The 24,945-nt window shown below is 41.7% G+C and overlaps 1 protein-coding gene across 12 annotated transcripts in view; it reads right to left on the bottom strand.

The window, feature by feature from the left end:
- Positions 1-204: 204 nt before the first annotated feature.
- Positions 205-24,945, bottom strand: part of huwe1 (HECT, UBA and WWE domain containing E3 ubiquitin protein ligase 1) — a 43,667-nt gene continuing 18,926 nt past the window's right edge. For 8 of the 12 annotated variants that reach the window (XM_014031081.1, XM_014031085.1, XM_014031089.1 and 5 more), the window contains 52 exons: positions 24,337-24,574; positions 23,851-24,195; positions 23,434-23,490; positions 22,928-23,050; positions 22,751-22,846; positions 20,633-20,902; positions 20,088-20,255; positions 19,869-19,996; positions 19,681-19,762; positions 19,063-19,239; positions 18,414-18,965; positions 18,047-18,242; positions 17,727-17,894; positions 17,494-17,639; positions 17,333-17,399; positions 16,834-17,057; positions 16,531-16,742; positions 16,239-16,421; positions 15,811-15,983; positions 15,589-15,728; positions 15,351-15,426; positions 15,056-15,154; positions 14,294-14,418; positions 14,059-14,218; positions 13,658-13,886; positions 13,319-13,497; positions 13,149-13,238; positions 12,647-12,801; positions 12,224-12,266; positions 10,673-11,041; positions 10,317-10,527; positions 9,055-9,179; positions 8,745-8,965; positions 8,264-8,655; positions 7,461-8,103; positions 6,627-7,338; positions 6,443-6,531; positions 5,660-5,816; positions 5,423-5,555; positions 5,094-5,296; positions 4,765-5,018; positions 4,002-4,104; positions 3,613-3,762; positions 3,284-3,529; positions 3,080-3,197; positions 2,846-2,986; positions 2,473-2,760; positions 2,193-2,298; positions 1,966-2,083; positions 1,468-1,649; positions 583-773; positions 205-494 (listed from right to left, as the gene is read on the bottom strand). In XM_014031081.1, the coding sequence (XP_013886535.1) occupies positions 392-494; positions 583-773; positions 1,468-1,649; positions 1,966-2,083; positions 2,193-2,298; positions 2,473-2,760; positions 2,846-2,986; positions 3,080-3,197; positions 3,284-3,529; positions 3,613-3,762; positions 4,002-4,104; positions 4,765-5,018; positions 5,094-5,296; positions 5,423-5,555; positions 5,660-5,816; positions 6,443-6,531; positions 6,627-7,338; positions 7,461-8,103; positions 8,264-8,655; positions 8,745-8,965; positions 9,055-9,179; positions 10,317-10,527; positions 10,673-11,041; positions 12,224-12,266; positions 12,647-12,801; positions 13,149-13,238; positions 13,319-13,497; positions 13,658-13,886; positions 14,059-14,218; positions 14,294-14,418; positions 15,056-15,154; positions 15,351-15,426; positions 15,589-15,728; positions 15,811-15,983; positions 16,239-16,421; positions 16,531-16,742; positions 16,834-17,057; positions 17,333-17,399; positions 17,494-17,639; positions 17,727-17,894; positions 18,047-18,242; positions 18,414-18,965; positions 19,063-19,239; positions 19,681-19,762; positions 19,869-19,996; positions 20,088-20,255; positions 20,633-20,902; positions 22,751-22,846; positions 22,928-23,050; positions 23,434-23,490; positions 23,851-24,195; positions 24,337-24,574 (10,156 nt within the window). In that variant the 3' untranslated portion in view covers positions 205-391. The remainder of the gene's footprint in view (positions 495-582; positions 774-1,467; positions 1,650-1,965; positions 2,084-2,192; positions 2,299-2,472; positions 2,761-2,845; positions 2,987-3,079; positions 3,198-3,283; positions 3,530-3,612; positions 3,763-4,001; positions 4,105-4,764; positions 5,019-5,093; positions 5,297-5,422; positions 5,556-5,659; positions 5,817-6,442; positions 6,532-6,626; positions 7,339-7,460; positions 8,104-8,263; positions 8,656-8,744; positions 8,966-9,054; positions 9,180-10,316; positions 10,528-10,672; positions 11,042-12,223; positions 12,267-12,646; positions 12,802-13,148; positions 13,239-13,318; positions 13,498-13,657; positions 13,887-14,058; positions 14,219-14,293; positions 14,419-15,055; positions 15,155-15,350; positions 15,427-15,588; positions 15,729-15,810; positions 15,984-16,238; positions 16,422-16,530; positions 16,743-16,833; positions 17,058-17,332; positions 17,400-17,493; positions 17,640-17,726; positions 17,895-18,046; positions 18,243-18,413; positions 18,966-19,062; positions 19,240-19,680; positions 19,763-19,868; positions 19,997-20,087; positions 20,256-20,632; positions 20,903-22,750; positions 22,847-22,927; positions 23,051-23,433; positions 23,491-23,850; positions 24,196-24,336; positions 24,575-24,945) is intronic. The other 4 variants (XM_014031092.1, XM_014031093.1, XM_014031087.1 and 1 more) reach the window with 3 other exon arrangements.

Here is a 24,945-nt window from a genome sequence, read left to right as displayed (position 1 = left end):
AAAAAAAAGGAAAAAAAAAAAGATTGAACATAATAAATTCCCAAACCTTTTGTACAGAGAAATCAAACTAAATGAAGAAAACATCTCATATTAGTCCATGAATCCTCGCTTGCATTAAATCGGGAAGGGAGACACATCCGTGTCTAAATGAGGCTCTCTGTGTTGTACGCAGTATCAGTCTATTACACTTGCTGGTTTTATTGGTTTTATATGGAATAAGAACCAGCAAGACTAGGCCATTCAATGAGTAATCCAGTAATGTCTATGATAGTGTGTGCGTGCGTTCAGAGGTTACCAGTGTGAATGTATCAGGAGTAGGCGAAACTAATTAATTGTACGCATGTCTGTGTGTGTGTGTGTGTGTGTGTGTGTGTGTTAAGAGTCTCGTGGTTTAAGCCAGTCCAAACCCCTCTGAGCATTCCTGAATGGCCAACAGCAGCATATGTCTCAGCTTCTCGTAGCTCTCATAGGCTGGAAGGTCCAGCTGGTTAAAGCTGAAAAAGACGAGAGGAAAGGAACCATTTTTAGCTGTGTTTACTTCAGTTGACTCGTTTACACCTCATGAACTAGCTTCATAATTACCAGGTATGAGCAGATGGCAGGCGGTCAGTTGAACGATCATCACGGTGGATTTGAAACTTCTGGATGCCGTTCATGCCCTCCAGAGCTGCAAAACCCTGGAGGGGAACCTTAGACGTGCCAGTGACGAACTGTAGGAACTTGGCCCGGTCTGCCTGATCAAAAGATCGCAAGGCTCTCCAGAACCACTGAATCTATTATTGAAAAAGTCAAATATGTTTTAATACAAGTTTAACTTCTGACTAAAAGAAAATGAGAAAATGTAAGACATTTGTATTATTGGTTAAAATCTCGGTTCATCTAAACTGCAGGTTTAGATCCTCTATCTGGTAAATCTTCTAGTTACTCTTAAAGGAGACATATGATGCTTTAAATCCTCCTTTTTCACATTTAAATCATTCAGCTGGGGTCTATATAAAGTGGAACTGCAATGCTTCTGAATTCCTCTTTATTGTAACTCCACAAGTTTCTCTTTCACCACTTTTCTGAGGTGTGTCTCAGAGGATCTCGTTTTGAGGCTGTCTCTAAATCCAAACGAGGTGCTTCGCCCCCCGACCTCCTCCAGCTGAATTGTGGCTGGCAAGTCCAGACCTTATTTGGCAGCTCAGTCGTAAATGCTTTGACATAACAGTTCAAAAAATGTCATAGAAAATGGAGAAAACTGAATGGGTTGAAAAACATGATATAAACAAAATATAAAATGCATCTAAGTAGCACAGGGAGAGACTAAATTCAAATTTTCTGCACATWGAGACTCCAAGTACACAACATAATGTATTTAACGGCTAAAAAATGTGGATTTTGTAGGATATGTCCCCTGTAATTGCTCCATTAGCTCCCCAACGTGGCTGTTTATATCTAGGCAGGCATACGTTTGTTTCTCTGTACCTGAATAGAGCTGGATTGGTATTTGTGATATTCAGTGTTGGCCTTCAGGTCATCAATGTCAATGGTGGGTAGGCCAGAGATGAGCAGCTCCAGCTCCTGCTCAGTGAAGATGGAGATCAACCGCTTGGGGATGATCTCGTAAAATCCCTCAAGGAAGGCTGCCAGCTGTTTGCGGATTGCACCTAGAAAACAAATCAAAGTGGAAATATTCTTAGTTGTTAAACAACTAATGGGTTTCTATTTGAATATTTTTGTTTATGGGCCAGATGAAAATTCAAAGCTTCACTGAATTAATGTGTCCTCTCAGTAGCTCAGCGCTCCTGTTCTAGAAACCTCATTTACTGTTGCATTTATAATAACTGACTGCTGCCCCCTGGTGGCTTCATTTGGAATAAACCTTAATGAGCATGTGTAACATTAAAATACTAATAGGCTATGTTAACATTCCCTAATATGACACAAAAAATTCAGTTTATATGAAAATCATCTCATCCTCACCTGTCATCTTCATCTGGCACACCAGGTGCACATACTCCTTCTTGTTTTCTTCTGTGACCACTATGTTGGCTCCATTCGGCTTGAGGTCTCTAACTTCACACACTCCAAACTCTTGGACCTAAAAACAACAAGATAAACAGTTTAAAATCCAAGTGACATATAAAGACCTATTTACAAACATGTAGAGGAGAAACATCAAAGACTCTTTTAAACATTTCAACACTAACCTCTGTGCTAAATGTCAGCTCGTAACCCAGTGTGGACACATGGTTCTCCAGCAAGTATACCAAACCCTGGAAGAACGGGTAGTCCTCGCTTTCCATGTCTGTATACCTGAGAAATCCACAAACGTATACAAGTTTCACAAATTCAGTAAAATACAACAATTTACAGCTCATCACAAACATTTATTGACAAATGAAACAAGGTTGCTAAAATAGTTTGTGCAGTTAAGGTACAGCTTAAAGACGCAGATTAACTTGTGACAGCTGCCTGCAGCTCAGATACCTGACACTCTTTCCCAGGATGTGTTTGTAAAAACTGCGGGTGAAGTAGCATTCCAGTAGCCGGTTATCGTAGACGGCCTTGGCAACAACACGACCCACGAACTTAAAGTAGCTGAGATGGTTGGGGTTGCAGTGAGACGACGGGTTTATGGTGTAGGTGACGCGGTCCCCTGGGGAGGTGCGGAACAGGGCGTACATCGGGTTGAACATCTCTCTGGAGATTATCATGTACCATTCCCTCAGAAGGCCGCCGGCATCTTGACCCTCCTCCCCTTCAAACACAATATACCTGTAAGAGAAGGAAGAGGACGACACAGGTGTAGTGGCTCAGATTTGGCAGGAAGTGAGAACACAACAAGAAAAAAAAGCCTTACAGCCTGTTCTTCATGTCCTCGGGGCTCTTGCGATGCAGTTCTCTGTAGGAATCCTCAAACACATGATCTCGTCTCACGTGCACAGCCATGTCCTCTTTTCTCAGACCTTCATCCAGTCGCTCTAACTCCTGACGGAAGTACCTGGAGCATTGGAAACGATAATCATTACTCTCAAACTGTACGTAGCATGACACATGGTATCAGAATATGAGACTATAAGAGAATTTTCCATACTTCCTCTTAACATCGAAGTCCAGGATGCGTATGTAGTCAACCAGCACGGCAAAAGGTCCATCAGCCAAATGAGTGGTAGACTGTCGCAAGATCTGATTTAGCACAGTGCGATGAGTTTCTGAAAACATCAGTCAGACTTATTAGAAACTGCACAACACATTCAAACAAAGCTTTACACTTTTACTTTAAAGATTTCAGGCTCACCGGCAAAGCGGAGGAACTTCTGGGTGTCTGGTGGCAGATTTGAAGAAATGTGCATCGAGGATGGTTCCCTGGAAAAGAAGGGGTCCAGAGATGAAGGCGTGGCAGGTGTCAGGGGTGCTGGGGACAGCGGCGGAGGCTCGTCTTTGATGTGAGAAAGCTGACTCTCCCGCGTGTCCCTCACAGGAGGTTTGCTCTCTCGTTCTGTGGCGTGAACTAAAAAGAAGGCCTCCACAGCAGGCTGAAGCACTGGGGACATAAAACGTTGGTCAAAGTAATGCATCACAAAAACAAAGGTCCTTCAATAGAAAATAAATGCCTTAAACACTTACCCAGCACAGCATGCTGATCATGAGACTCCTCCAGCTCTTTCAGGCACTCCCCAAGCATGTCCCACAGTTCATCCAACAGCAGCTGCTCACTGAGCAGAGGGAGGTCAGGAACTTTCTCTTCACTTTCTGACTGACCATTTCCTTCTTCATCTAAAAAGAGAATAATCCAATTCAGATCATTTGCATAGATGATTTACAGACTGTTGGATGAATTACTTCAGAGTTTGTGAAGAAATGAATACTTGTCTTTACCATTAATTTCACCATTTTACTCAGTAAACATGAAAAAATGTCAGTAAGGTACTCACTACATTACCTGAATAGAAGTTTTTTTAAATAATTTACTGGGTAAAGGCAGTGTTTGAAGTTTTCATTAAGGAGTGTCATACCCAGCGGTGCAGGGTCTTGCACTAGAGGAGATGGCTGGTCGACATCCATTGGAGACTCATCTCTCTGTGCTGACTGGGCCTCAGGTGCTGACTGCACTTCAGACTACAGAGAACAAACCAGATAAATCATCATCAACAGAAAAAACAGAATAGTGTTATTGTTTTTTTACAGTAATACAGAGTGACAGACTGTCATGCAAAATGACATTCTTCAGATTCAAAAAGAGAGGATGTTTTTAGGGAAGCAGGTTGGGGAAGAAGCCTGAAGCCATATCAGCGGACAAAAAGACATCAGCACTGTAGCAGGCAGTACATTCATATCTACATCACATTTTTCAAACAAAACATGTGCAAAAAGACTGAAACATAATGCAATGAATCACAGGCATATCTGTCTGATGGGGCTGTCAACATTCATCGTGAATGCAAAGATGATGTCACAATGCATCAAACATCTGAGCTAGAAGTGACTGGGTGAGATCTTACTGCATCCTATTTACAAATAATCCAAAATAATTGCATTGTAATGATTGGTTTAGCTTAGTTTCCATATCGCATGAAGCCGTTACAGCCACGGCCAGATTAGACAGAAAGCAAGTCAGTGAATATCTTTCATATTTATCTTGATAAACACCTTGAACAAATCTAACTATACTATTGAGCCAATTTTTCTATATTTTTTACTCATCAAATGGTGTTTTCTTGTATGTGTGTGTAGTGTTTAAGTATGGGTATGCCTGCTGTCAGAGCAGCCCATGCTAACCGTGGCAGCAGCAGCCGTGCCAGTAGGGGCAGCAGCACCAGTGGGAGCATGGGGGGCAGCCACAGAAGATCCGGCGGCAGAGGCAGAAGGGGCAGTTGGTGGAGGGGCTTGTTGGAGTCGACGTGCACGCTGTCCCTCTCTCACCATCTGAATAATGGCATCAGCCTCAGCCTCAAGCTGACGCATGGTAGCCTCAGTCTCAAGCTGACGCACGGCAGCCTGGATGCTGCTGGCTGAGCCCAAACTGCTGGAGCCTGAAATTTCAGGAGAGTTTAATAAATCATTGAATAGCTCAGATCAAGAAGAGTTCATCTGTTGCGTCTCCTCACCTAATCGACCRGTTTGTTTTGCTTTTTTGTTGGCACGCCGAGTGTCTTCACGTAACTGGATTATAACCTGCAGCACTCGCAAGAAAAACTTCTGTGTTGAAGTTTTGGATGTTAGTGAGCTCATACAAGGGAGCTGCAATTCACGGCCTCCCAGTGTGCGTTTCTGTGTAGCCACAATCACCACACTCTCTGACCCGTCAAACCTGTGCACCAACGAGATCACATATTTAAAATATCATCACCACATATTGTCAGGTCATTATGACTCAAGTCAAGTAAGTTAAATTAGCGCTGCATCAGTGCACATTGCACAAACACCTCTTGCTTACCTGCTGGTCATTTTGCCTTTTAGTCTAGCTGAGATGGAGGAGTCCTCTGGAGGTGCATCTGGTGAATTAGAGTCAGACTGTGCCTGTCTCTGCTGCTCCAAGTTGTACTCTCGGAGTTCAGCCAGTAATGTGCCTGAGAGAAAAAAATAAGATGAAATGTTTGAAACTTTTTGAAGAAATCACATATTTAAAACAAGGAAAGAATAGAAAGTGATGCTTAAAAAATACAAAACTGACCGATCTGCTTGCAAAGTGTGTATCCGAGGTGTCGAGCTCCACTGAGCAGCAGTCTGAGCACCGTGTCTCTGGTGGCGCCGTCGCCTCTGGATAGCTGCAGCAGAATATTCGCAGCATCCTCTAGACCCTCCTCTGAACACGAGTGAGACGTCAACACCTTTTTAGGAGTGAAATACATTAGGAATTATTGATTAAATGTCAGAAAAAAGTATTTTCACCAACTACCAACATCTACTTTTACTTTAACAAAAATAGCAATTATAAAAATCTCGGGGACAAAAAGTTTCTTAAGGTTTGTTTTACAATCCTTTTAGTAAAGGAAGTTTACTTCTGACCTAATGGAGCATTTACTTATCATATATGAATAGAGCAGTGTTGGTAAACTTTGTTTTTCAATCTCAATTAGCCACAGAATGTACACCAATACCTGGGTGATTTTTTTGAAAGGCGGATAGTAATTTTTACTAAAGAGAGCTTTAAGAATAAATGTGCTAAACCTGTTTTTGAATTTTGAAGCTTAAGAGGAAAAACAGTTAAAACCTCAGAAGCCACAAACTAAATATGCTCACATTAGAAATGGCTCTGTACAACAAAAACATTTGGTTGTAAAATCAATAAATACCCAATCAACTTTGCAAAGTGAAGCAACAAATCATAGACCATGATATTTCAAGTACCATGTATTTATGTTCTGCAAGCAAAGTTTATTTGGTCAAACAAAAACACTGGCCATGATGTCCACACCTGGTTTAAATTATAAATTTAACAATTTTCTCTCCATACCTCCACAGAAAGTTGAAGTTGTTTCTCTGTGAGTCCAGCAGAGGCCATCTTATCACTCTCTGTACTACCAGTAGTCCCCCTCTGTTTCCCTATTTGCGTAAAACAAACAATTAAGTTCTAGGAAATATTTTACAAAGTAGAAATGAACTCAAGCAATTTAATTACATTATAGGTTTAACAGTACCTGTAGAGGTGATTCCAGTAGATGTGGGTATAATTATTGTAGTAGAGGATGCCTGGGAGATTGACAGATTTGTCCCTGAGGATGTACTCTGCGCTGCAGCTCCTACCAAGACCCCAGGAGCTGCCACAGTGGGCTGCCCAGAGCCCACTGACGTCGTGCCTTGCGTGGGGACTGAAACACTGGCACCTGAGCTTGCTGTGTTAGGGTTGGCAACCTGTGGAGTCTGGTGTCCTGCAGGCACCTCAGTGGCCTTGTTGTCAGGCAGAGCAATGGATATGAGGGAGAGAAGGCGCAGCAGCTTTTCTGTCAGCAGGGAGCTCCGCCTGATTACGGGATGAGACAGCATGTTCATCAGCTGGCCAAGAGGAGAAGTCTCCAAGCTGAACTGTGCTCCTTCAGCGTCTGCACCGGCACCCAGAGGTACCATTTTCATAGAGGCTTTGCCCTTGCGGCTGACATTCATGTTGTCAAGTTTGACAAGCAAGTCCCAAAAATCTGTGGAGATGCCTAAAGACTGAGGGGTAGCTGCAGATGAGCCCAAGGGATTCTGAGTGTTTGAGGCAGTGGGATTTATCTGTGACTGAGACCCTGACCTAGAGCCCAAGCCTACACTCACTCCCACAGAAGAACCTGAAGAAAGTCGAGAATCCAGATCAGAAGCAGCAGTTGATAAATCCTTGCATCGCTGCTGGGTGAAGTGACTAGGAAACACCTGCAGAATCAAACAAAGAGAAACGAAGACTTGCAACTTTATTGAATTTTTTTTTTGTCATTTCAATGATTAAAAAAAAAGAAAAATGAAGCAAATGTAMATCTGCACAGTGGGATGCTCACCTTTGCTAACTGGATGAGTGTGTCCAACACATGTCGACAGACCACTGGAGCAGCTTGTGGGTGAATGTGAACTGTAGAGCCTCCACCTCCAGCACATGTGACACCTGTAGCGGTGCCTGAGACTCCTCCCCCCAGCGTTCCAGATCCTGTGGCACCTCCAGCTGAATGTCGATCAGCGTGCTTCCTTCCTGACGCTCGCTGAATCTGGAAAATGTTTGTCCTGCAGCCCAAAGCTGCATCCATAGAGACAGAAAGCCAGGAAAGCTGGCTGGAGCTACGAGACTCCACCCTGTTCAACAGCTCTATAGAGGATGAGGAGGATGAAGAGTGAGAAGAGCTGGCTGGACCTTTCCCTCCACAGCCTCCTTGGATGCTTCTCTTGCCACGGGAATCTTCTAGGCGTGATGTCTCCAGACATACTTCACTTTCGCTGCTGCGTTGGAGGATGGACAGCAGGCTGCGGATGACCCACCCTCGTGTTTGAGAATGGTAACAGAGGTTCCTGAGAACACGGTGCAGACGGCTGGTGTTCAGCTTCGGTTCGTCTACAAACAGCAAAACCAGCAGGCAAGACAAAGCCTCGTGGTCTAGCAGCAAACGTCCACGCAGGCGCAACAAAGAATCCACATTTGAACTAGATGGTCTGAAAATATAAAAACATTCAATTAAGAGTCATAATCAGTGCCACTTGATTTAGATATTTTAGAATATTTTTATAAACAATTTCACGTATCTAAAATGCTGCACACACTTTTAAAGACGAGCTCATTTAAAACAGAGGAGTCAGCAGAACTTTTTTTCACCTGTGGTTCGTTCCTCCACCCATTTGAAACGTCCCTCCTCTTTGGACAGCCGGACGGGTATACGGAACGCCACGAATACTTCCTAACCGGCTGGTGAAAGCTGGTGAGCGCAAGATTGCTGAAAGGGCTGAAGATGAGCTATGACCAAACAATCTATCATGCATTAGTTGTCTCTGACGGGCCTCTTGCTCTCTTCGCAACGCAGCTGCTTCAGCAGCGATGTCTGGAGGCATGACAGCCAACACGCTGTCCTCCATGTCCTCGAGGACACTGCGACGAAGCTCTGAAGGCAGAGTCTGGATGAAGGTGACTGGATCCAGTGGGGTGTCTCCCTGTGGAGGCTGTTGAGCAAGTTCTCTACGCTGCTGCTCAGCTCGTTGTTGGGCAAGAACCTAAGACGATCATTGACACACTCAGTAAAAAGACCTGATTATCAATGAATATTTATCAATGAACATTCTGCCTTCTTAAATCTTCTCACCTCCTCTTGAATGGCAGGTGGCAACGCTGCCAGAAACTCAGGGCTGACCTCTGTAACTCCTGGACCTCCAAGCACTGGTGCATTAGTGGTGGGTAAGGTTGTGGCAACAGGAGGACGTGATGGAGGTCTGATGCCAAGCTGATTTTGCAGGACCTCTCGACGAATGTCCTCCGGAAGAGCTGCTAAGAAGGATGGGTCCACACCTTCTGGCAAACTGATCCCTGTGCAGACAACAATGTTAAACATTAAGTCATTTTTAGGTGAACTACCAGAGTGAGTATCACACTCAACCTCCATCAACCTATTTTACCTGCAAGTGGGTCCTCATCCTCATTGCTGGTGGACGGGAGAGGCTCCTCTTGAATGGCCTGGGATTGGCTGTCAGCACTATCACTCCTGGGCATTGTTTCTCCCGGGGAGGACACAGATGTGGAGCTGTTAAAGGAGACCAATTATGGGTCCTAGAAATTTTTATGGTATGTCTGTGGGCTATCCAGACCATGTTCATTCAATTTAATGCACAAAATAATTCTCAGATAATAAAATTTCCCATTTTCTAGTTCTGCCTGCTCTGACTTCCGTTCAGAACGAGTGTTTATGTTAATGAGCTCTGTTGGTAACGCCCTCCAAAAATCTGTTGACATTAACTCCACCCTCCAAAGCCAGCGTTTACGTTAGCATGGCTAATAATAGCAGAAGCTCCGTTGTACAACCGTATATATGAGATATATACGGTTATGAGATATATACGTTATATATGAGATCCTGAGTCAGACCCAGAGGCAGAGTCGTGGTCACAGCTTTTTTTTTCTCCCCCTCCTCCTGTGTCGGAGCTCTGCGCTCACTCTGCATGCTGTTACCAGGGCAGGTAATTGGAGCAGCAGCAGTCAWAATACCTCAGAAACTCGAACAAATAGGCTAAACAATAAACAATAGAGGTACATGAGAAAACGTGTCCATAACAAATGAAAATAAATAATTAAACTGTTTGTGTTTGTGTCAGTCTCGAACCCTGGTCTCCCACTCTGCTCCAACACTCTACCCATTGCCCAATTGGAAGGCTTGTTGTGAAATGAGCTGCGCATTGCACAACAACAACTGTGACGGCTTTTTATACTGAGGAGGTGGAGCCTCACCCGGGGGTTGCTAGGTGAGGGGTGGCTCCGGTGGGTTGTCGTACGGCTTGTGGCATCACAAAATGACGGAAGTATAAAACTTGTCATTAATATACATTAAAAATACATTTACTTACAGTAAATATGCCCCTGGGTGAATTTGTTTTTTTGGTCCTAGGACTGTTTTTATTTTAGAATTACATACCCAAAGTTGAGAAAAAAACCTTTCAAAAGTGAATTTTGCATAATAGGTCCCCTTTAAATAAGAATACATTTTTAAAAAATGGATAATGTGGAAAAGATTCACACACTTGCAAATTTTAYTGAACAACTAAGTCATTTTGATTTAGTTTAAGACAATTAAATCTTCAGAGATTCACAGCAAACTGAAATCCCTGTTGAAGGACGAAGACATTTAACATGATTTTGCCAAAAGACATTTTAAGCTAATACTGACCCAGTCTCTGCATCCGTCTGTCTGTCAGTCAGTCCACTCTCCCCGCTGCCGGACAGCTCTTGTGACAGCTGGGTAGACTGAGCAGGGTTGGAAGCAGCGTCTTCCTGAGTAGCAGAAGCAGGGCTGCTGGTGTCCATCGGTGACCCTTCCAGTTGTGAAACACCAACCACTGCGGGTTCTGAATTCTCTACAATATCTGGACTTAGGGAGGCTGAGGGTTAAAAAAAAAAAAAAAAACATGAATTAGCTTAATCTGTCAGGGTTTATTAAAAAATGATTCTAGCTTAAACTGAAATTAATACCACATTTTAATTTATTTGTAAATTTGTTTTAAAGAGATTTTTAAGTTAATCTACCTTCCCTGGCTTCATCCAAAACGCCTCCACCGACACCTCCTCCAACTCTTTCACCAATGATTGGTGCTGGGGACATTTCCATCTGCGATGCTTCGGCTTCACCGTGTGGCCTTTCGGGCGCTGACAAAGATGGAAGGCCAGTACCAGCCAGAGCAGCCAGTGAACTGGCATGTGATTCAGCCAGGAGCAGGTCAGCAATTGGCTGGTGGACCTGCTGACTAATAGCAGTCTCCAAAGAGACCAGTGCCTGCTCATGAGGAGCAGGGGTTGTTGGAGTCACCTCTCCAGACGGAGGAGCAGTGAGGAAMCCCTCTGAGACCCTGGGTGTGTCTAGACATGACATCGTACCATCCTGAACTTGTTCACCTTCTGTAACATCCAGGGAAGCAGATGTATAGTAAAAAAAAAAACATTTTTCACACAGAACAGCACTAGCAACTGTAGCTGAGAAGTGCTTATAAACATTTCATGATGTTGCTTACTTATGGTTCAAGAATAGAAAACAATTTAAGCTTGTACACAAGTATGAATTGTTAAAGATGCAATACAATACAGATGCAAGAGGGCCTTTAATGAGGAAGGCAGTAAGTTGTATAGTTATCTCCTATATAGGGTGAAAAATTCTGATCCCCTTCAACAACACAACTTACTACCTCACCACATCACAGGCAGCTGCAGCAGAATACACATTGGTGAGAAATTAAAAAATAAATCAACATCAAGTGTCATAGTATGGTGTTTGTATCTGGAGTCTAAAACAGTACTAACTGAATGAAACATTCCTACAAAACAGTTAAGAATGTTGTTTTATTAGCGCTGTTTTGGTACAGGTCAAAAATTCCCCAGAAGTGGGTGTACTGACAATTAAAGCAAAAAAATATAAGCAACCCTTTGTTCTTTCAGATAGGACCTTTGTCATTCTGAAAGAGATCAGTTTCACAAGATAAATATCTTCCACCATAGAATAAAGGTGGTCCTTCAGAGCAACTTCATAATGACTCAAAGTGACCTCTCTCTCTGAGGGGATTGGTGGATACAAACCATGTCAGCAAAATTCCACCATTACAGAGGCAACAGATCCCTTTTATTAATCAAAAGCTTTTTCCATTTTAAAATGTGCTTTGCATGCATGAAAAAGATTTGTACACAAAATATACTACACTATGTACAATATAAATATAAATAAGTATATATAAGTATAAATATACCAAGTAGAAATATACTATACTATAAGATGCTTTAGAAAACCAGGAAGGCCAACAATTTTGAGTTACATAAGTGTAAAAAATTATTAATACATGATTAACTTCTTTATAAATAAATGAAGAAGTCATGTTGGTATGGCGCTGCTGTAAGAAAGACAGTAGACTGTATAGTTATCTCCCAGATCTGGTGTGATCCTAAAACTATACAAACTACTACCTCATCCCACAGCACGCATTGTAATCTGTGTTTCCCTCTGGGTATCCTTCACAAAGATGTTCAATCCAAACACGTCAAAGATTTTTAACAACATGACAGAAATAAAAATGTTAATACRGCAAATAGTACCTGCAGTATTCTCGGTGCCATTAACTGTTCCCAATCCAGAACCCTAGAAACAAAACACACATTTAACATCAGAAAAATATCTTAGCTAGAACATTTCTCTTTTCCAGTAACCTGTTTTAACTCAGTTACGTTTAGTTTCAATGCACCTTAATGCTTTTTAAACTCTGGTRTGCTTTCCCATGGACCAAAAATGCACCACAGAAACTTCATTTTGTCACTGTAATTCTGTTTAATCAATAATTTTATGCTTTTTTATACTTCAATGTAGCAGATGACAGCATGGTGCAACATTTAATCTTGCCCACATTAAATGAGACAACATAAGTTGGGGCTTCTACAGAATCAGGTGTTTTGCTCCCTCAGCCAACTAGTTTGTATTTTCTTGCATTGTATATTCTTATATTTATTGTAATATCTACCCACCTGAAGGTTTTGTTCTCTGACTTGTTCAGAAGCTCTCCTTTCATTCTGCTTGAATTCCTCCTCCTCAGCCAGCTGCCTCCGTCTCTTTTCTCTGCGCTCTTCCAGTTCTTCATCTCTTAGACTCTCCAGATGCTGCAGGATAGGCACTTTCACCACTGAAGATCAGACACAGGTATCAGATTAATATCTCTGTTTTGGCTGAAGCTCAACAAGATAATCAGTCTGACTGAACTTTACCTCAATTCATTAAACCTGATTAATTAATAAAGATAATATTGTTTCCACAGGTCATCAGTTATTTTACTACAACTGCTTGTCAAATTTTGTAATTACCATGCAGTTTTAGTGTGTTAAATTATCTGACTAGAATTACTAGTCCTGGCTACATTCAAAATGACAGAAATCTTTCGTGGCGACTGAGAACTTTAAGCCTAGCATATTAATCTTTAAAATGTTCAATAAGAAATCACTTGAATGTATTTATAGTTTACAACAAACTAACCTGCTACACAGTCGTGCATACTTTCAGCATCCAGCACCTTACACTCATCAGTCCATCTAGTTAAGGCAGTGGGAATACTGGAGAGAGTGCCTTGAAAGAGAAAGCAAACAGGTCAACAATTCAAAAAATTAATTCCTAAAACAATGACAGAATCTAACTGTAGTGATTACCTGCTTGTCCCCCAGTGCTGCTCTGCTCATGGAAAAAGTCATCTAACAACTCATCGTCAGATCGCGCAATGATGTGCACATCTTCATTTCCAACCAAAAGCCGAGCCCGACCACGGGACTGCAGAGGTAGAGAGCTGGACAGCTGCAAAATGTCTGCAGCAGCACTTGGGCCCAACAATCTAAAAAGGAAAAAAGCAAAGTATTTTTAATAAGAGAATAATAATAATAATAATAATAATAATAATAATAATAATAATAATAATAATAATAATAAAGCTTAAGCTAGTTGTTGCCAAATGCAAGAAGTAACTGACAAAACCCCCAAGCCTTTAGCTTCACCTCTGCAAAATAAGTGGAGGATTGGGCTGGCGGTTGTGAGGGTAGTGGACGTGGATGGTGTGTCCACTGTTTGCAGTGAGCTGACGTAATGTTCGTTGGCTGCGACCCATGCCCTGTGCCAGGCGGCCACTAGTGCCTGCCACACCCAGAGTAAGGGAACCATGGTCAGCATGGCGCACCATCAGAGGGTGGGAGCTGGGGATGTTCCCTGGGGAGGATGGGATGTCAGCTGAAAGGGAGGGTAAAAATACATTAATAATAATTGAAAACAAACAAAAACAAAGTACAGTAAACAGACATTAGTTGAAAGAATAATTACAACACAATGAGATGTTTATGGGGAAAATGTTTTTGTAAATGTAGTTCAAAATAGTTTAAAGACAAAAAATGTTTCTGCTCACTGTTGTTGGAAAACATGTTGTCAAACTCAATAATGAGGTCATCATCCCTGTCAAATCTTTCAAAACGGATATGCGGTGCAGCATTGATGTCAGGAAAATCTTCATCCAATTCCATCTCTGATCCTTCATCGTCATCATCCTCATCTCCTTCTTCATCATCCTGAAGAAAAGGCAGCAGCTATGAGCACAACAGAGAGCACATACTCTCGAATAACTTCGCTGCATTTATCCATACCTGATCCTCCTCCTCTTCTTCCTCTTCCTCCTCTTCATCTTGGCTGTCTTCGTCATCATTGCTGCCACTTGAATCTTCCTCCTGTGTGTGCTCTTCATCTTCTGGTTCGAGAATGTTCATAGAGTCTGATGAAGAATTTACAGTTAGTTCCTGTGTCAATAAAACACGCCAGAGTTAAGTATGAAGTTATTTATTTTAATCATATTTATTAGGAAAAGAGACAGGYCCTGAGGTTTTCACCTGGGGCCTCATGTATCAACGGTGCGTACGCACAAAAACCTTGCGTACGTCATTTTCCACGCAAAACTCCGGATGTATCAAAACTCAACTTAACGTGGAAAACTGCGCAGCCCCACGCCAACTCCAGGGCTGGCGTACACACGTTTCTGTGGGTTTGGCTCCATTGGCGACACTTAAGAGGTGATTTTGAGAAACTGTTCATGATGTGAAAATGGTTATTGTTCATCTGGATTTTTTTGTGCGTACGCCGTTTTCTGGATTTGACCGTACGTCACGTTTCAGTAAGAAATCCACGCAAGTCTATGAACATGAGGCCCCTGGTGTTTTGGCTTTAKACTTGTAGGAAATTTATCTATGCTAGTTTTTATTATAGGTTTATTGGCCAGACATATTACTGTGATATTTTTGCTTCAGGTTATCAAAGAGTCAAAATTTCAAACCAGCCCACGCCTACTCAAAACCAAAGAAGGTGCTACCCAAAGTAAATAAACTCTACATCACATTCTGATGTGTGTGTTATACCTTCACGGTTGGCCTGAAGAGTGGATGCTTGGCTGATATTGGATGGAGCCTCATCCATCAATACATCCTCTTGAGATTCATCCTCACCACTACGTCCCACTAATTGACAGAGAGAACAACATGATGCATGGGCTGTGTGCTGTTTGCAAAACAGTTTTCAGTGCTAAATTATGCACCATTAAAATAACTCCTTATACTGCAATTAAAATGTARTTATTGTACATTAGACTTGTTATTTTACTACTGTAGATTTTTATATACACCTTCACTGTTGTGTAATTTGCTTGTGTTTTACCGATAATTGTGCTGTTCCCATTTCCAGCATCTCTCTCCAACAGCTCATCTATCAGGTCCACCAACTCATTCTCAACCTACATAAAKAGATCATTATGTACAAATTCTGCATCAGCAATTAGGCACCCAACAGAATAAAGAAATGTGTCCAGCCCCTTAAAACTATTAGTGTGAATAATCACTTTATTGTTTTAAATGGAGATGTTAGAGATAAAAATACTGAAGCACGGATATCTTACCTGCATAGCTTGCGTGCTTAAAACCTCCGGCTGACCTGCAATAACTACTGTGTCTCCCTCTGTTTCTCCATCCATGAGGTCACTGTCTGGTCCCTGGACCCTGTGACTGCCGTCTACTGGTTCTGTTTCTCCAGACTCTCCTGGAACAGATACCTCACATCAGCAACAGATGTATGCAGAAGAACATTAGAGGGGTTACAGAGCTTAGTCTTATGTGACTACCTTGGTCCTGTGTGTTGCTGTTGCTGTCCCTGACAGTGCCCACCGTGTCTTGTTCCGTCTTGCTCTTGCTAGAGCCTCCTTTGCCACCAAAAAGACTGCTGGGCTGGTTAACAATGCGTGACAAAGTCTCTAGAGGCTTCAGTGCAGCATTCACTGTGTTGGCCATGTTAGGACTAAAGGGGAAAAAAGTTTAAAATACATTTTTAAAAACCAAAAATAACCGAATTCATAAATAAAACTTATAGGTAAAGGCATAACTAAGACAATATTTGAGGTCTTGATAACCAGTTTTCAGTATTATTAAAAAATGAAGGGTTTCCATAACCTATAAATTTGTATGAAATACAGGATTCTGTTAGGAAATGACTTGAGTAACTCATACTAAATTTTATTAAAATGTAACTTATWTTATTCAGAGTAACATATACCTGGACAAATCAAGACTGTGAGGCACTCGAGCCAAGTCATTGACCAGACCTTTCTTGAGAAAGAGTCTTATGATATTGTTCATGCCATTATGTTGAGTCTTGGCTGCTGCAGTGCTGTAAAAGGTGGATGTGGAGGGGCAAGATTCCATGATAGTGCTGATAATGCACATCACTGCCTGGAGTCTGTGAAATGTCAGAACAAAGAAAAAAAAATATATATATATATGGTTAAAAGATCCACATTTTTAGTATCATTGTCACACTTTGAAATGTGTATTTCAGATTTCTTTACCTGGCATGTTTTTCTGCACCTTCTGCCATTGCTAATGCTCGACTGAGAGCAGCCTTCACTTCATGCACCAGGGCCACCTGGGCATCGGTGCCTGTGCCCGCAGCTGCCAGGCTTGCTAAAAAGAGACGCGCCAAGGCTGGGGTGTCCTTGTCCTCTGAATTCTGTGTGTGTGGCAGTAAGTGGTCGAGCACAAAGGCTAGAACACTGCAATCCTGTTAAGATACAAACAGGTCAAAATATGTTGGGAGGAAATAAGTATGGCAATAAAAACTAGACAATTTGTATCTTAAAAACACAACCCACCTCTTTAATAAGCTCAGACTGTCCTGCAGTGTAGCAATAGGAGGCGATTAATGTGGCAATGCCCACATAGGAGCGCACAAGTTCAGCCAGCAGTCTCAAGATGGTAGAGGTTGGCATTAGAGGCTTGCTTGCCTTGACTCTAGCTGCTTTACTTTCATCTGAGCTCGTACTTTTCTCTCCCTCCTGTTCTTTCTTCTCCTCACGCATTTCTTCTGGTGTGGAGGCTGGAGAAGTTTGCATAACAGGTTATGGCTTCTATTAATAAACAATTTTATGAAATCAAGTAAATCTGGAGAACATTCTTAGCTTACTAATTTTTAGAATAAATTTAAATATAAATGACCTGAACAAAAGAAATGTGCAAGGTCAATAATTTAGGACCATTTTTGCTCATGAACACAGAGTCTACACAGATCAAATGCAGCTGAGGGTTTTTGTACCGTAATGTAATTGTTACAACCAGGTGAACACCACATCTTTCCTAGTGTTCAACAATTACCTTCTCCTTGTGGAGTGCCAGATTGGGAAGACTCTGCCACACCTCCATCAGCAGCGAACACTTGTGCCTGGAAAGAAAATAGGAAGTCCCATATTCAGATAAATTACCAAAGCAATATTTTATTACCTGGGCTGCACAGGACTAACTCAATTTAGACTTACATTAATGTGGAATGCTGACTGTGAGTCAAAGTCGCTCCCCTGTCGGGTGAGCCGGTATTGCTGGTAAACATCATCACCGACATCCTGCAAAATCTGGCACAGGTCTTGACTCCCAGGGGCTGCGGCACGTTCGTCTGAACGCTCAGCTGCAACGCACAAGTGGCAGAAAAGTCTCTCTCAAACTACATATAAAACTCCCCAAACAGCTGCCAGATTTTATAAAAAGGACTTACGTTCTTCAGGGGCATGGTAGGCAGCTAAAGCGTTGAGCATGTCACAGATGACTTCCTTGATAGTGTCAGGAATGGCAGGTAGGGGAGATGGTTTCAAAGGAGTGGTCTTTACTAGCTGCACAGCATTCGGCCCCTTGATTCGAAGGTTTTCAAACTCATCATCAGAAGCTGTTGGATAAAAAGAATGAAGAGGTGTACTATAGAGTTAAAAATCCTAAAATTTCAAATTTTATGCAGTTGTCAACTTAAGATAAAAAAATGCATTTTAAAATCAAGTTTTCTGTAAGTTATTTCACACCAAAACCTGTTTGTACACTTACTTGTTCCAGCTCCACGGGCTGCAGGCAGAGCGATGCGGATACAGTTGCTGGCTGTTTCAATAAAGCATTCAGGGTTACGACAGGCTGCTGGGCCCAGGACACGAAGGATATAATTGATTTCTCTGGAACCAAGGCTGCCTGATACCACTCCTGAGGTGGTGCTACCTGCTCCGCTGGTCACAGCAGACCTCACCACCTTTGGCAAAAAAAAAAAAAAAGCAACGATTGGGTTCATGGCAAGAACAGAATTAGCAAATTCAACTCGGAAAAAATTTAATCTAATTAGAATTTTAACTACAGTATAATTAAGCTTTTAGTATTCACAGAAGCTGTTTGATTCAAATGGAAAGAATGGGAGTTTACCAACCTTCTCCATGGTGTGCCGCAGAGTGGCTGGGTCTTCTATGATGTGTCTGAACAGTAAAGTAACAAGCGGAGTGAAGCCATTGAAGCCAGAGCTTTGCGTCAGCCCCAGAATCATCCTTGTACTCTTCAGCTCAGCAAACATCATTGCATAGTGGTGGTTGCGTGTAAGGCGCAAACAGAGACGCAGTGTGGCATGAAGAGTGTCCGGGTCCACAGGAACACTAATCATACTGACACAAGCCCGAATTAAAACAGTGGTCATGTCATCAGCCAGGCCTTTCACAACAATGTCAGAACTCTGAGAGTAGTCTGACTCCAGAGGTGCTGAGGGGCAAGAGGTGGGTTCTTTCAGRTGGCTGGAATCGTCCTTAGAAGCACTCATCTCTACTGTTGCCCCGGAGTCAAGGTCAGCCTGGTTTTCTTCCACTTTGCCCTTGTCTCCCTCCTCTCTCTCAGAGTCAGTAATGTTACCAGTCTTGGAAGGCTTGGTAACACGAGGCACTTTCTGGACCGTCAACATCACTGGTCTTCTATTCCCAGTTTCTTCATTTACCTAACCAACAGAGTGTTATTTAGTAAAAGAATAAGCCAGTAAACTATAGGACCATTATTTATATTTCATAAACACACACAGTATTTTATTTATATACCTGCACCATAGTGTTAAACTGCACAGTGTATCTCCTTCGTCCAGCTGTGAAGCGGACGCTGCTCTCCCCAGCTCTCCATGCTGAGTCAATGGTACTGTTGTTGGATGCACTGTAACTGCACCAACGACCCGAACGATCGTCAAACCAGCGCCAATTATTTCCATTTGGCTGCAGATACTACAAAAAGCAAAAAAAAAAAAAAAGAGCTTACAACTGTGAAGAAGTGCCAAACCATAGAATCACACATTGTGATGTAATAGGCAGGGTCTAAACAAGACCTCTGACAAACAACAAAATACACAACAAGCCCATGGATTAAATTTTCACAATATTTTACAACTGTTTGCATTTAGCCTATTTCCTATGAAGTTAGAACCCAGAGGGCATTTCCTGCAAATGTAGATATAATTTTTAAGGAATGCACGAGAACTTAACATGTAGACAAAATAATTAAACAAGGTTAAATAAGTCATGTGCTATCTTTAGCAAACATACACAAGTTTGTCTATTTGTTGTCTCAGTTCTTCTCATGGCTCTGCAATTAAAAACAATACTTCTTTGTGTAAGTGTGCTCAAGAAAATATGAGCTTGTACAATAAATTCCACAGACTTATGTACCTTGTTCATTTGTTCCCTTCGCTTTGAAGAGACTGCCATCTTCTCATAAAAGTCAATAAGCAACAGTACTGGTGTAATCCATCTGTAAACCAATTGTTAACGATTAAAAAAAGTCCATAACCATGTGTTGCATCTGTTAAAATGTGGTTCAACATTTTAAGAAAGAAATGAAGGATATTAAAACTCACTTTGGCGTCTGAATGTCTTTGTGTTCTTTAGCTGCTTGGAGACATGGCTGCACAACCTCAAGGAGCTTGATTAGCAAATCAAGAATCCCACTGCTCTCCACCACTCTGGCACCCAATAACTTCAGCTCCTACAAAARAAAAGGATTGCATGGGATGCAAAGACAACCACTGACAAAAATCAAAATGATCCTTGATGAATTAACATTTTARGGTTAAAACCTTTAATTCTGGCACCTCAAAGAGCAACGTGAGCAGCAGAATTCGGGTTGCCAGCTTCGAGGCCTGAGGCAGTGTTGCCATCTGTCTGGTCCACTCAGACACAGTCTTTGTGTCACTGGTAGTCAGAGGCTCTGCAGCCTTTATCAAAACATCTGCAGCCTCCCACACCTACACACAAAAAAGCACACAAACAGGTTGTTACAAATAGTCTATTTTCATTAAAACATTTAACGTCTGATTCAAAGACACTAAGATGTTCAACAATTTTAGAGGGGTAGGGAGAGATACATTATGTTCTTACTGAGTATCATTTTAAATTATTCTTATTTGACTTCGAATCTACATGTGAAAACTTAATTTAATATTCAGGTTTTCATAAATGTGTGTTCTATCCTGTTTAAAACATCAGATCACAAGAGATCTAATCTACTTACAAAATAAAAACATTAAACAGAAATTAACTCAAATCTCTTCCATGGTCCTTGAAATCACTAAAACTTTACTAAAAAGCTTTTTGCCATTTTAAGATGCTTTTATCCACAGACCTGGTGGACAACTTGGCCAAGGATGAGGTCTCTATACTCTGGGCCACTCCTCTTGATGGCAGTCATTAGTAGGTCACATAGTCGGTAAACCGTGTCAGGCAGCTCATCTAAAAGATGAAAACAGCCAGGCAGCATGGAGTCAGTGAATGTATGTAGCTCCTGAGGGTCCAGAGGCTCTGCTTCCATGAAGCGCTCCAAGCAGCGTGCTTCTTCCTCTTCTGCCCGCTCCCTGGCTCTCCTGTCCTCCTCCTCACGCCGGCGTGCTGCTTCCTAAAGCAGACACAAAAATTGCCTCAACAGCTGGTCATGATTGGCAAATAATTCATTCTGTAAATTTTATGTCCCAAAAGGTTAACAAAGTGGTTTTTTATCATTCATTAAAATAAAAAGAAAATCTATACACAATAAAAACAAAACAAATCATAAATGAAATGAAAGAAAGCTGAAAGAATAAAAAAATTATTATATCTTCCCCCTCTTTTCCCCCAAAATTAAATTCTAACAAAACAATATCAGGTCTTTCCCACTTTTCCCAAACAATTCATGTCACACATGTATTTTATTGACCCTGTGCACCCACGTGACAAAGTCATGATAGCGGCATGTCGGATGGCAGAAGGCACGGAGRGYTGTATTGAAGTGAATGACAGCCATTGTTTTTTGAAGTTTTTTTTTGTCATGGTTTCTACTTGTTCAAGTTTAGATAATTTATCTGTGGAAGTCGCACACCTAGTTGGGGCTCACAGACAGTGTTATTTACAGAAGTTGGACATAGCTAGATAGAAATCGACCCAAATCTTCTCCCTCCGGACGTCGTGTTTGTTGATTTGATCAAAACGCAAACTTTGCCTGAATTCACGCCACATGACTTATACCACTATGTCATAAATGGTGTTTCCCCCTACACTGGAGCTGACTTAAAAGCATATAAAAGCCTGGATGCTTATCAGTTGTTTTTTTTTTTTTTGCTGGTTGGGTTGACCGGGACAAGACAGGGTTACATGGAGGGACAAGATATCTCATAATGGTGAAGTAAGACTTGCTTGTTAATGCTAATGTATTTTTATTTGCCGATTCCATACGTGATTCTAGATGTTTTTCGGGTTACTGAGCGTCTTGAAGCGGAGAGCCGGCAACGGCTAGCAGGCTAGCAAGCTAACAAGCTAGTAGCTTCTCTTCATGTTAAACAGCTCCGGGTTACAACAGCGCTCCGAGCTGCGCTTCTGTCTGTTCGATATTTAGCTGAAATGATCCATTCCCAGTTAAATTAAAAAGATGAAGAGCTTTGATGATCAGCTGGTCTGATTTTATGACCACCTAAACGTGCAACTGGTGTTTACTCCATCAACGTGGAAGAAAAAAAAAAGCTTCTCCACCGACCTTTCACTCAACAACAATGATTCAACACTGAGTAAAAACAACTATATTTCCAGCTATCACTGTTGTTTATCTCTTCACTATGACACGGAGTGCTGCGGGTGGGCAGACAGAGAGATTATAATATTTTAGAACCAGCAGCGCAGCGGTCCGAAACCGGAGAGACACTCCAGTCCGGTTAACCAGAGGGTCTCCAGATCCGGCCGACTGCGCCGCAGCTTAAGACTACGATAAAAGGACAAGTTTGGTTTGTTTACTTGTCTGTTTGTGCAGCTGACTGCGCAGCAGCTGAAGACCATTTTTACAGCTAAATCAACTGGGGGAAAGAACGATGTTAGGCTACCAACTGCCCGATTCTCCTCTAGCTCAATAGTAGCTTATGGATGCATGTCTATTTCTGCCATCCAACATGGAAAAAAGGGGCGGTCTTCTGAGGCGCGTGATGTCACGTGCAAAAGGGTCAATATCACATTTCTTCAACTAGACTTAACCATTCTCTTAAATGTACATTTTTTCCAAGCAGTTTTGACATAAATCTCATTATTCCAGTCATATTCCTTTAATTTAACTACTTTTTTCCTGTGAAATCAAGGTTTTACAAAAATCTTAAATCCTCTTGAGGTTACAGCAACTCTTTCTCTAAAGATTTGATTGGTTGTTTAAAGACAATATATTTTATGAGCCTTATATAAAACCTGTAAGTTTTATATGCAATAGGAGCAGAAAAAATAAAAGACAAACCTCAGGAGAATCAGAGCGCTGCTCCATGCTAACCTCTTGCCCAAGTGACATGGCGATGGCCCTCATCATCTGGTCTTCCTCAGACATGGTCAGGTCCTTGTTATAATAAGAGCAACATCAGTTGTCCGTTTTTGACACAAACACAAATTTTGTGTGCTTTTACACACAATGCCTTACCCTTACTGCTCCTCCAAGCAGGGGAGGAGGGTGTGTAAGCAGGTACTCTGTGGCCTGCTCCATAGTGCTGGTGTTGAGCAAAGCTTCCATGGCATGTTCTCTTGAGAAACCCATATCCATCAGCTAAAAACCCAAAAGAGTTCAATTGTAAGTCATAAACAAGGGGAAAAAAGTGAAAGAAAGGGGCATGAAACTTAAATGTCACAAAAAGTGGGGAACAGTGAAAGACAGCTGCAATTATTATTATTATATAAAGAGGTAACACTTGTTTCCTGAGAGGGCCTTTATAGATATTCTCCCTATTCTAAAGATTTGATTGGACTCTTCATGACACAATGTCTCTGAATGGGGATTAAAAAAAGGTACAAAAACCACAATCCATCCTATAATCTGGTCTAAAGTCTTCTGTCACTGTCATTTCAAAGGGTCCTCTAGCTTAATTCCATTCATCAATTCTTGTCTCTTTCATATCTTAATTTTTCCTCTGGCTCTGATGACTCTTATACCTGCTGAAGCTGCTGCTGGCGGACCTGAGCGTGTCCCTCTCTCCCTCTGCATCTTTCCTGTCATAAAACAAATGGTGGCCCAGGATTCAGTGCATGCAGAATATAAGGGAGGGAGACTGGTAAACACAGCATCGGTTTTATTTAACTGCAGACAAGGCCACCGAGAGAAGTGATTAAGTGGTTGTATGATGATTATGTGGTTAACCCGTGTTGCTATATCTGCCTGTAGCAGTAACAGAAAATAKTGGCCACAAAAATGAGTTTTCTGAACTTCTGATAAAAGAAAAAACACTCAGTCGTTCCTGGACTACTAAACCCAAGATGAAAGATGGTCTGCGTCATCACAGACCAGGTGCAGAAATAAATGACTTGTATGAAAACTGAAATCGGCAGAGGAACCAGGTCCAAAGTGAGTACCTGAGTGAGCTGAGCCTGGTTAACCTGGGGCTCATGGCGAGGAGTAGAATTAGTAGAATCTTCAGCTGATCCTCCAGTTGGAGCTGCAGTGGTTCCACTACCTGCTGGTGCCTCTGCAGTTGTTGAGGAACCTCCTGGGGCTGCGGTCGGTACCAAAGAACTAGTGGAGGTCCCTTCATCTTCTGGGCGTGTTGTTCCCTCTCGTTCCTTGGCCAGACGCTCCTGGATAACAGGCTCTCCTCTCAGTATGTGGCAGAGGATGGCCAACATGGATTCAGCCATCCTACCACCATACACCTTCAGTGGCTTTCTATTCCATAGACTACGGATGCAGCTGAAAGCAGCCTTAACAGAAGAAAAACAGAAAAAGGAAAAAAATTTTTTAAAAAGCCAAGACAGAAATGTGAAATTTCAGAAATATGAAATTTCAAAGATTATGACAGGAACAGGATAAATGGTCTAACTGCTTCCTTTGCAAAAACTGACCTTCTGGGTGACAATGAGAAACCGAAGAGCACTGAACTGGGGCATGGTGGGTGTGATCCCTGGCATTTTAGCAGGCAGAGAGTGGGGAGAGTCCAGTACAGTGCTTGGATTAACCATCTTCTCCACCAGCATTAACCAGGCATCCAGGAATTCTCCAGTTCCATCGGGGAGATCGGTATGCTCCAGACCCTCAGACACAGGTATTTTTCCACCCATTGACAAGGCCCAGTTAAATGTTCTGAAATAATTTTAAAAGTGCAAATAAGTTAATTTTGGTATAGAAAACAACCAGGAAAAGGTAACAATGGCAATTTTGAAGTAAACTATATATGGGGAGCAGAATAAATATTTCCTTAAATAATATGCAATTTTTATAAAAACATCATTAACTTTTACACCATAAATATATAAAAATAAAAAGTACAGTTCAAGCCACAGTATGTAATCTTGACAGCTGTGAGTTTAAAAATGAACATTTAAGAAAACTGGTTGACTAAATGAACCTTTATAGACCAGTGTTATCTAATGTAGAACTTTGTTTTTATTATACAGACCATCAAGATAAAATGCTCTTTCTGATCTTAATATTATAATGTATGGTAAAGCTTA

The sequence above is a fragment of the Austrofundulus limnaeus genome, unplaced genomic scaffold, assembly GCF_001266775.1.
Source record: "Austrofundulus limnaeus strain Quisiro unplaced genomic scaffold, Austrofundulus_limnaeus-1.0 Scaffold1174, whole genome shotgun sequence".
NCBI classification, from domain to species: Eukaryota; Metazoa; Chordata; class Actinopteri; order Cyprinodontiformes; family Rivulidae; genus Austrofundulus; species Austrofundulus limnaeus.
This window is presented reverse-complemented; position numbering and strand designations above follow the sequence as displayed.